This window comes from Poecilia formosa, unplaced genomic scaffold, assembly GCF_000485575.1.
Source record: "Poecilia formosa unplaced genomic scaffold, Poecilia_formosa-5.1.2 Scaffold80, whole genome shotgun sequence".
Lineage (NCBI taxonomy): Eukaryota > Metazoa > Chordata > Actinopteri > Cyprinodontiformes > Poeciliidae > Poecilia > Poecilia formosa.
In genome coordinates, this window is record NW_006800019.1 from 1,744,375 (window position 1) to 1,756,320 (window position 11,946).

General features: G+C 39.6%; 1 protein-coding gene across 1 annotated transcript in view; it reads right to left on the bottom strand.

Annotated features, from left to right (window-relative positions):
* Positions 1-11,489: 11,489 nt before the first annotated feature.
* Positions 11,490-11,946, bottom strand: part of LOC103141207 (glucose-6-phosphate 1-dehydrogenase-like) — a 5,741-nt gene continuing 5,284 nt past the window's right edge. Inside the window, exon 11 of the mRNA XM_007556734.2 lies at positions 11,490-11,575. Coding sequence (XP_007556796.1) covers positions 11,490-11,575 — 86 coding nt within the window. The remainder of the gene's footprint in view (positions 11,576-11,946) is intronic.

Genomic DNA, 11,946 nt, shown 5'->3' on the forward strand with positions numbered 1-11,946 from the left:
GTTGAACAGAGGAGACAGGTTTCAACTTGTCCCATTAGCGTGTGAGGTGCTAGGCTGAATCACACTGGATTAACAATGAATACACAGAAAAGTCATCAAACGAGCACTTTGAAAACATATTTTCTCTAACTTTATTCTTGTAGTGTGATGACTTTACTCACAGCTTGTCCAGAAGTGGGCAGTATTGTTTGACGAACGATCCAAGCTGCTCTTTGTCAGAAGGAGTCTGACTTTAAATCAGGACTCTGTCGTGAAAGCCTGAGGTTTTGGGGGGCTGGGGGGCTTTGTGAGGAGACCAGAGAGAGCATTTCCTCAACAGCAGTTAATGCTTTAAATACCTCTGAGATGAGTTTTTGCGTTCTTACTTTCCCTCCGTAACACAAAACTAGGCATTTCCACTTTATATATCCAGTTTATCAGGGCTGTTCTCAAGAGGAGAGGAATCCGTGTATGCAGAGAGACCACGTAAAAACCACAAGGAAACGTCAAAGCTGGGATTTGAAACCAAGATCTTGCTTGAGGCAACACTGCCACAGAGGACAAATTTTTCTCCATGAACACCTTCCATAAAAGTTAATATTTTCCAGTCTCTCTCTGAACAGATCCCACTGCAGGTTAGGTGAACTTGCCTGCTTGTCAGACCTGTGCATGTTGCATTTTAACATCTTCTACATGTCGACGTTTCCATACCTTAAAGTAGCTGAGATCAAACTGATTTGGCCTACAAGCCTCTTACCAGACTCCTAAAACGCAACAGTTTTCCTTCTGAAGGCCTTGGACAACTCTTTTTAATCTCACCATGGTGTTCAGTCTCACTCCAACAGTCAGCAACACATCAAACTAAATTTCTGAAGCTAAAAGAAGGAAAAACCACCTTCAAAATGCTGCATGTGCTCCTTATTGGATCTGTGTGTAATTTCAGCATTTTAAATGAGAATGAACTTAACATCCTGATTTATTCCTACAGGTGTGGTGCCCTGAAACTTAAACTCTGTTAACAATTTCATTAATAATACATGGTTAATCATAATTATTAATAGTCAAACTGATGTGTTTTATGTTGCGCAGCTCAAACTACTGTAGCTCCAGGACTGAAGAAGTTATAACTTGTTCTCACGGCACCAGTTTGTTTTTCATGGGGTTGCACAGCTGAAGACCAGGCAGGACGTCCACGTTCGGTCATGTCAACACCTTAATTCAATCAACGGTGTGGCAAAAGCAAGTCCAGTCCTCGGAGGCCCCACCTGGCAACACAATTTGAAGGTCCTGCTGGAAGGATCTTGGTGCAAGAAGCCGTTGCTCACTTTCAAGAGTCTAGTATTAAATGTCTTTTTGTCATTGTCCCAACCCTCCACTCAGGTCTTCTGGTTCAGATCTACTCTGCAGCCCCGGAGCCAAACACAGAGAAGCAGCATTCAGTTTTTATGATCCATTAATCTCGAACAAACGTCCAACTGCAAAATCGGAGAAACACTGAGATCCTTCAAATCAAGGCTAAAAACTCACCTGTTTAGAGCTGCATTTATAGCCAGATCATTGATTAACATACTTCCTAATCGGTTACTGTGTTATGGTTTTTAATGCTGTAAAGCATTTTGAACAGTCTTGCTGCTGGAATGCCCTTTACAAATAAACTTGATTTGTAGTCATAATAATATGCCTGATCCAGCGTATCTCATTTGCTGTGTTTCAAAATGCAAGCATGGCCATAATTTGAAATGTCCTGTCACAATAAAGGAAGCGACACACAAGGGGGGCAGAAATAAATGACATGGATTTGTTTCTTTTAAGGTGAAAAGGCAAAGAGGAAAGCAGACAAACATGACAAAGATGTAACACATAGACTCTTCGGTTCCCTCTGTGACCCTGCAGCCTGCTCATCGTGTGACTTTGTCCTGCTGTTTCTGACATTGACAGCATCAAGGGGTATAAAGTACCGACAGCAGTGGTCGATTGGTCCTGTGTAAGTCAAGGACTCTTTACAGGATGTTGGAGGATGAATTGCTGGAAAAGGGAAAATCGAGAACACGTTCCTCTTGTTCCTGTCTGCCTGGACACCGTCAGCCTGCGAGTACAAGACACGACAAATAAAACGAAAAGCTTTATGCAATAATAAAGCAAAAAAAAAAACATCAGGCAAATTAGTAATTTCTTGATGCGTGTGGCTGAGCTTTCCATTGGGTTATAATAGGTCTATAAAGTGAACAACAAATACAAAATGTCAAATAAGAAATAAAAACATCAGTGTGCAGTTTAAGTGAATTAAATAAAACTGCATATGTGCCTTAAAAGCTGTTCCACCTTAACCTTCAGAAAAACCCAACAAGTCACAAATCCCAAAAATAACTACAATCTGTCACGTTAGCCAAAATAACTATAATGTCTGCTGATGTTTCCACATTCAGATGTTATATCAAACATGTGATCACATCATTGAACAAAACAGAAAATTAGCCACTTTGCACTGTAAACAATAAACCTTTGAATCCAATTTAAAGCTCTCCTTATTTCTAAGTGGAAAAAAGGCAAAACATAACCTTTGATAAAACTTTCATACTAGGCTGTCAGCTGTTTAACTAAAAATTGGAAAATAATTTAGATTTTGGACTACCTAATTTGAAATATTGGGCATCACACAGAATGGGAAAGTGATTGCTTTTACTCTACAAGGCCATAGAGCTGCAAGACTCACTTGTAGATTTTCCGTGTTTGTTCTTTGCTACTTTTTAAGACAATCAAATAATTATTTTATTTATTTATTTATTGAATGCCGGTCCCTTTGGATCTCTATAAAATGTTCCATCTTGAAGGGTCACGTTTGTTCTTTTGAAGTTGATCTCCAAAACCGAGAGGGGGGAAAAAACAACTCTGGCTTGGATTAAATGAGTTGGGCAGACATAAGACTTCGAAGAGATCATCACACTCGATTCGGATTCAAAAATAGAAATCTGACATGAGATTACAAAAATCTACCCCCTCCCCTCCCCTCCACACCCGGGTCACACGGGTAATCTATCCACCCGTGTGACCGCGCGGGGAGATATGGCTTTGTGTACAAGCCATTGATGATTCTGTGAATCAGAAACTGGAGATTTTCACCTCACGGATGATGTTGGAGCTCCACATCTCTTAGCAGAGCTGAGACAAAAAAAAGGGTCGTTTTTCCGTCTCTTTCGTGTGAAACAGAGACACGGTGCTCTGTTTTTAGCTGATACTTTTTATACTCTGACAGCACAAAGACATAAAAAAAAGAAAAACAAAACCGGAGTTTTTTCTTTTTTTTTTTTTTTTTTTTTTTTTCCTATTCAGCAAGTTGAAGAGCGGTGTTGGAGGAGATCCCCGTTAAGTGCGGATGTCCCTGACCAATTCAAGCGTCTTCCTGCTGAACGAGGTGGGACTTATTTTATTTTATTTTTCCTCTTTTCTTGATGCTTACAAATAACTAAGCAGCTCGATTTTTTCTAAAACAATTCTTGCATCCTGCAGTGTCCTGTCGTCGGTCTGTATAGCATACAGACGTGAACGCGCGGTAACGATGGGAGCGTCTCCGTGTGGGTGGTGATGAGTAAATGAGACAACCTGGCTGCACCGGGAGTCTTTCACTTTCTAATCTCGACTCCCATCGGGGCTGTCACAATGCCAGCTAAAATTAGGACCAGATGAAGCTGCCTTTAAAGTGATGGAGCGCAACAGATACACTCTCACACATGAGAAGTGTGGACACGGGTGGAGATATGTAATAACTCAGACCGTAATGCACTCTGTCAACTGTCATAAAGTGGATGTATTTATAGAAAAGCATTCAGACGAATAATTTGTGAGCAATGGATTGGAGAAAAAAAAACTGCAGATCAGTCACCCATTTGAGACTTAGTGCAGAGCGGCGGAAGGAAATCAAGATTACACAATCGCCTCATGCTTCACAAATTAATATTATTCCTGCATGCATATTGTTTAATTTATTCCTAAATTGGAATTTAGGAATAAATTAATCTCCAGGTATTTACTCTAATGCTGAAACTTTCTTGGTGAATCACGTTGAACGGCATTCATAAGTGTATAAGTGTTAGAAGAAAAAAAAAAAGGTTTGATAACAACTTAGAGTCGCATTTTCTCTTTCAGGACTTTTATTCGTCCAATTGTGTCATGAGTTGGAGATTGAGAAGGTCTCAAATATGGCAGGCAGAGCTCGGCGAGTAGATGGTGAAAATTTAACAAAGACATTAAATAAACAAAAACTAAAATAAAAAATAAAAAAACTGAAACCATGACATTTTGCTCATCAATTTTCAATTAGTGGCTTTACTTTGGCAACATATTTCATCAGAAAATGAACACTCAGACATTTTTATAAAACAATTTTTAGAAACAATAGAATGGGTTTTACTTATATTCAGAATAATAGTTGCCTCATTAACAATTAGTACAAATTTAATATAATCTCACTTTATATTAAATGGCATAAATAATATGATGGAGACTAATCAGTTCTTCAGCTATCTGCACTTGCAGCAACTTTATGTCATTTTCCATATTGCATGAAATGGCATCGGAGTATAAATGCTCTACCTTCTGAAGGATTATTAAAATGGTCGTGGCAAATATATTTTGAACACCAGAGCTGTGTATTACAACCGTTGAGTGCAGAGTTGAAGTACAGATCAGAAATTTTTAGTGAAACTTTTTGCAACACTGAGGCATTACAAAGAACTAGAGGGCGACTGTGGCTCTGTGGGTAGAGTAGTCGTCTTGCAATCAGTCGATGTGCCCTCGGGCAAGGCACTTAACCCCAAATTGCCTACCGAGCTGCATATCGGTGAATACATGTGTGAGTGCGAATGGGTGAATATAACTCTAGTGTAAAGCGCTTTGAGTGGTGAAAAATGATTGGATAAAGCACTATATAAGTTCAGTCCATTTACCATTTAGAGTAGCAACTTTATTTTCCCAAAGAGGCAATTTGGTTTTACAGACAGAAAAGAACAATTTGCAGGTAAATACGTAAAGAAAAAATTACAATAGTAGTAAATCACAACATCCATTTTGCACACAGTTCAATCACACACCACCACAGTTTGTGATGCATGTGTGAACCTGTCCTGTGTGAATCTCTTGGGCCCTCAGGCCAGCAGGGGGCCCTGGGCAGTTTTACCTCAGGCTGGCTCTGATTAGACATACTTTAAACTTTTGAATAAAGAATAAAAAGAATCACATCATCTGCACAACAATATGATGAAACAACAATGCAACAATTCGTTCATCAAAAGTCCTTTCATCTTATTTTTAGTAGGTTGCATCTTTTAGTGTTTCCCTTGAAACTCTGAGCTTAGTCACTTGCTTCAGATTTAATTTCTATTATTAAAATTATTATTTTATGGATTCTTGGTTTTCAAAGTCAAAGCACATATGTTTGCGGGTTTGAAAACTAAATCCTGGTGCTGAGATAATCCACCATCGTAGACACCATCAGGGCATCCATCTGCATCTCTGTGAGCTTGCTTCCCCCCTAGAGGGCCTGGACGGTGTTAAAGGTGACGAAAAAGTCACCAACGATGACCTTACCCTGCTGCCAACTTGGAAAAGGTCCATCCTTTGCTTCGGTGTCTTTGTGTTAGGAAAACTGCAGCGTCTCTGCGGTATGCTCTGTGTGACCTAAGCGCAGAGGTAGGATTTATTTTTAAAACTAAAAGGTACTCATTGGACTGCTTAGCGTGTGAAAATACTCAACTATTTCACTTGAGTTTGTACTTTGATGAGATCATCCAAGGAGGTCCTGAAAACAATCCAGTTTTTTGCTTTTTTTTTTTTTACTTTTCGGTTTTACTCTATCCAACTTGACAGAAAACATTGATATGGTTGTGAACATGTCATCGCATCTTTTGAATGTATTTAAAACAAAAATCACAGGAAAAAAAAAAAAATCATACCAATAAGCATAAGATGTGAAAGACTCTTTTGAATATGAAACACATGGGCTAAAACATTTAACATGTGGAAGTTTCTCCTAAATATGTTTAACATGCTACTGAACTACAACATGCTAAACATGTTATAGTTTAGCATGTTAACACATCTGGCAAATATGTTTCACATGTCAAAGTTTTCCAACATCCGTGTTTCAAACACGCATGGAAAAACTTTTCCCATTTGTAATTTTGCGCTCAGCATTTCATTAGCTGTTGTTTGAAGTGCCTTTGCTAACGCAAAGTAAGTAGAAATGTGTTCATGTTTAGCTGAAGTTCACATATCTGCTTCATGTTATTCCACAGTTTTTCCATGGGCTTCACATGTAATCTCACGAACTTTATGTATGCCAAACATGTCATGTTAAATTTCACACCTGGATGACATTCACCTGTCATCACATGTTTCTTGCTTGTTACCTTGCCCATTTTAAACTAATTACTTTGTTAATATAACAACCTGCATAATAAATTCAAAGAGAATATAGTGGGGAATTGTTTCTGTATTTATTAAAAATATTTGTCCTCATTACCTAGACCTTCTTATGTAAATGTAAATCATTTTATCTCCATTACTTCATGAAATATGTTGCGTTTGAAGTGATGCTCAGAGACTCTTGCAGTCACTTCAGTGGTTTTCAGGTCTGTTTACCTCCTCCCGCCTCTTGCTCTCTGTGCTTCAAGCAGAGATCACATTCTGTACCTGCATGTCTGAGCCTATCAAGGGCTGAACACGCGCCACGAAGGGGCTTGGCAGCAGTCAGGTGTCATCTCCTTCTGCTCAAAAATCAAAAGGCAGCTCCCCCAGTGTCTTAAAATATCCCCTCATCCATAATGCACCAGCAGCATCTCTGCCCACAGAGGCGCTTCATTTGGGACAGCCTGACAGACATCTGCACTCAATGCTTGGTTGCAGCTCCTAAAGCTCCTGTCTCTCCCTCTCTCTGTCTCTCCCCCTCTTTCTGCTCTGCTCAGTGCAAAGCAGAGCGAAGTTTAACTTTCCAAACTTCCTCCGTTCATTCATATTTTATTCGCATCTTCTGCTCACGCTGAATTTGAGGGGGTGCCTTATCCGCCTTGCTCTCCGTCTTTATTTTTTCTTTCTCTCCTCTGCCTCTCTGTTTCCCGCAACATCTCAAATGAATTATGGATCTCGGCCTTGCTGGAGATTTTCCTCCTCTCTTAAAAAGCGTTGGTTTTGTGAGGTCACAGCAGATGGTGGCTATCGGCGTTTTAAACGTAACTTCCCATCTCCACGCATTACCCAAACCTCACATTGACAATCTGTGGAATTAGAAGGGAAAAAAAATCAGTGCCCACAAATTGCTGAAATTTCTTATCATGTCATCATTCTGGAAGGTAAAAGGAAAAGTTCAAATGAGTCTGAAACAACACCCTAATTAATGCAGTGGATTCAAATTTCTGTCAGAAACAGCCGCTTGAACATCTCATGATTGTAATACGCTGCGCTGTTGTCAATCAGGACGGAGTCGTGAATGAACTCATGACACATTGTCACTGGACAGCCCCATTGGACAGAAAATGGAGAGTTTACAGCAAGTAGCGGAGTGGAGGAGAAGGGTGGGGAGGATGATGCGCTGAGCAGAGAGCGCCTCAGTGACGTAGCAAGAGACTCAGAGCCGAGAGTGGTGGAGAAAAGGAAGGGGGGGTGTAAAGACAGAGAGAGGGATAGAATGCTTACCAGCACGCTACAGTACACTTCATTGTTACCCGAGAGAGAGCGCACACCATGACTGACTAGCAGAGAGAGCAGAGAGACGGGGAGAGTGCTCTCCTACCTCCATCTGAGTAAGTACTGCCATCTCCTCAGAATCTGATCCGGCAACTGCTGAGACACCTACCAAAGCCGGAGAATACATCCACAATTGCTTTCTTAAAGGATGCCTGGTTAGATGTTTGTGAATTAGAAATTTGTCACGTCTTAAACTCTACTTTTTTAAAAAAATTCCAGCCTCAAAGTTTGAGAGATTTCAATTTCCGGCGTAACTCTGATGTGATTCGACCAAATGTGATGCACATCCAAATCCCTTGCCCTCGGCACTGACATTTCCGTAGAAAAGTCTGAGTTGCACTAAAGCAGAAAAGGGCATTTGGAGAGCAGTTGTGTGGCACGGGAGCAGCAGTGGGAAGCTGTGGGGGCACTGGCTTGTGTTTTCTCCAGCAATGGGGGGAAGGAGTGCATTTGGGAATGTTAGGCTTCCTGTGCGAGGTCAATTAAATACTGCATGAGACAGAGCACTAAAAGCCTGTCCCGTGAGGAGCAAAGTGCTCTGTGTGTGTGTGCATATGCATGCGTGTGTGTGTGTGTGGGTGTTGGTACATAAGTGTGCAAGCTTTGATTAAATTTGATGAAGCAGCAATGCTGAGACGACCAAAAAGCTCAATTCAAGCAAAAAAAAAAAAAGGGTTTTATACAGGAACTGGGAACATATGTTGTTATGTGCTATAAACTAAGATAAATAACACTTGTACCTCTGCAACCAAGCTGCAGTTTCATCCATTTCCTTTCCAGCAACATCGTTATTCAGAAAATGTGCGTGCACAGAAAATGTTTAAGGTCCATCGGTGAGAGCTGGAATGGTTGAATATGTAGGGCGTTCATTGCATATTAATAAGGCTGACATTCCCACAGTTAGCTCAGCCCACGAGTCAAGACACACCAATTAGGCCCGACTCAAACCCAGAGCCCGAACCAGGTCAGCTCGGAACAAACACGTGTGATTTAATTAAGCGTTTGACTGCAACCCTGCGCTCCAGGTAGACAGACTCTATGTGGGTTAGCTTCAAGCTCTGCTTTGAAGCAGCACAGTGAAGTCAGGTTGAGGGATCCCCTGAGGAGTAGAAGAGGCTACGAATGTGCAGTGTAGCCAGCAAGGCGGCGTTTGACAGCGAACTGAAGAAGAAGAAAGATTCCTGACCAGATTTTCTTCATCCTGCTCCACTTCCTCCATCGCATCCAAGCTTCTCTGCCTCAGCCTGTCTGAGATAAGAAACGTCTCTCTACCGTCACACCCGTCTGTAGTAGTGCTTTTGTGACCCGCTACCTATTTTACAAGATCCTAGTAATATATATACTAAAACACATTTGTAAATTAGTCATAACTTGGAAGTAAAATGGCTGCAGGGAGAGCGTACTGTGAAGTTACATTAGAGCAGGAGAAGGGAGAAGGGTGGAGCTGCTGAGGACAGTGTGGAGTATCAATCTGGGTGGCTCTGGTATTGATCCGCTCTGCCCTACTCTGGTTGCACTCTTCCCTGCGAGGCTCTGAAACATGCACCTCTGTCAGAGATGCTGCCTCAGCTGCTGCCACTGCATGCAAGCTAGATTTAGTTTTTTTTTTTTTTTTTCACAAGTCCACACGCTTGAAAAGCAGTCCTCTGATGTAGAGCAGGAACTAAGGGTACACAGATTGAGTTTTTTTTTTTTTTTTTTTGGCAGGGACCTGTCAATTGAATTTTTCTTTTTCACTGCATCATATGTTCTGTAGTTTTTTTGTTTGTTTGTTTGTGGTAATAGTTTTCAATCCAAGAGAAAAACAAAAAAAAATATTCTCATATGTCCATCAAAGCATGTAATGTTTTTTTTTTTTTTTTTTACAAAATTCTCTGTTTGTCAGTCCCTTTTTGGTTGAAAATGCTACATTTTTTTGTGTTTAGACACTTTGTATTGGAGAAAGATTTTAGTTGTCACAATCAGAGATGACTGAGGGAAAATTAACTCTCGAGTGTTTGTTGTTGCTGCCTTGCTGTAAGTGCAAAGATCTGAAATTGCTTCCAGACAACACAGTTTCACGGCTCTGAATTCATTGTTAAAGGAGGAGCTGAATCCTTGGAGAAATATGTGCTCATGTTGGGCCACTCCAACAGATTTAGCCTGACACGACAGTCTGCCATAATTTTTATTATGTCATTTTGTTACATCTACACATAGGATCTCTACATTTTTTAATTTTTTTACCTATTTTTTTTTTCTGATCCTCTGACCTGAAGACCAGTTTAGTAAAGAAGAACCTGAGTTTAAATATGGAATCACATGTTTCTCTGGTTCAATAGTTTATTTGTTTATGCATTCATTTTCCCATCCCATGTTTCACTTTTGTGTCTAAAGTGGTCACTTCTTTCCTGTCCTGATTCCTGAGTTTCGTTATTTTGTATTTCATGGTTTGTTTTCTTCTGTGTGAAAGTTCAAAATTGCTAAAGCAAAATCAGAAAAAAATTATAAATAGTTGATATCCAACTTGCTTTAGATAATGCTTATTGTCGTCATCTCAGAGGTTGAAACTAATGGGGTCTACAGAGAATTTGAGTTCTACTGTTTTGAAGCAACTGCACTCTTCAAAATTTGCTAATGGTTTATAGTGTGCAATGTTTATGAACTATTGCATATAATTTGGAGGGTCATTTACACAGCAGCCGATGATCAAACATACAAGAAAAGGTGTTTGGAGTCGTTCCACCAATAATAATCTTCCTGTGTGAAACGCATTCTGAGAAATGCAGTGGAAAGAACCGTTTACATAAATAGAAAAATAATAACAGAGGCTGGTTTTGTTAATTTTTCTATTGATCTGCATAAAATGTCCACAATATTAGCACACTTTTTTTGCTTCAATCATTTGGCTTAAAATTATTTATTTATTTATTTATTTATTTATTTATTTATTTATTTATTTATTTATTTATTTGTCCCCTCCTGTTTTCTAAATATGGGAAAGATTAAATTGGTCTCGTTCTACTCCAGAATTATTTCCACTTGTAAAAGTTTGATAATTTTCTAAAAAAAAAAAAAGTGGTCTAAAATTGTTATTTTACACCACATTACATTTGGTTAAAATTGAGACCAAAAATGACTCTTTGGACGATGTACAGTGCGCACCCGGAGTTTAAAAGTTCATGAAATAGCATAATCCTCTGTGCTATTTTTCAGGTTGGAGTCATCTTTGCCTCTCCAGGATTTTTAGCTTCTGGGACTCACTAATCTGGATTAATAATAAGGAAAGAAACAAAGAGACTTATCTAATACAGGTAATATATAGTATATTATATTTTATATACTAGCACCTCATAGTCCTTAAAGAGACACTTGCATAGAAGCATATATAAATCCTATTGTGCAAACAAAACAAAAAAACATATTTGAGTCGCAGCAGTATTAATTTAAAAAAGTCTGAACTTTTGTACAAACCAGAACATTTCATCAGAAGTCGCTGTTTTCAGCAGTATGTCACCAACAGACTCATACAAGCGAAAGAAAAAACATGTTTTGTAATGATAACCATGAGATTTTTTTTTGTTTGTTTGTTTTTTTTAAAGTCCACCTTGCTCACTGTGCCTATTTCAAAAGAGGAACCCGCCTGCAGAGTCGGCATAAATGTCTCTGGGTTTGTCTGTTCTCATTGAGTTCACACTCAATCCGGCTTCAGAACAACTGTAGCTGAACCAACCTCAAATCTGCTTCCTCCTACTTGGAAGCATTCATGAAAACTCAGTGAACTTTGACAATCCTCAGCCATCTTCTCCCCACTGCCGGCCCCAGTCGGTGGCGGTAGGAGGAGTGTAAGTAAAGCAGAGGAGAGCTATATGTAGAACCACTGAACAGCAAAGACAAAACACACAAAAAGGGAAAAGTCTCCTGCAAATCTGTCATCCTCTGTTCTAATAAATTAGCTGTAGCATTGCCACTATTGTCACTCATCGCAAACAGCTGAAAATACTTGGAATAATTAGCACCGGGAAGGTAGATACATTTTAAAAAAAAACTAATCACTTGTGTTTCAAATCTGTGTTGCCCCACTTTCTGTTTTTCCTTTGTATTCGTTCTATTTTTGCCTCTGCTGGCCACTGCCTGCTGCCTTGTGCATACTGATACACTAATGATGAAAATATAGCCACCATATCATCTCTGATCCAGAGGGATCTGGGAGTTGTTGCAATAATAATGTGCTGCTGCTGCGGCTGTGTG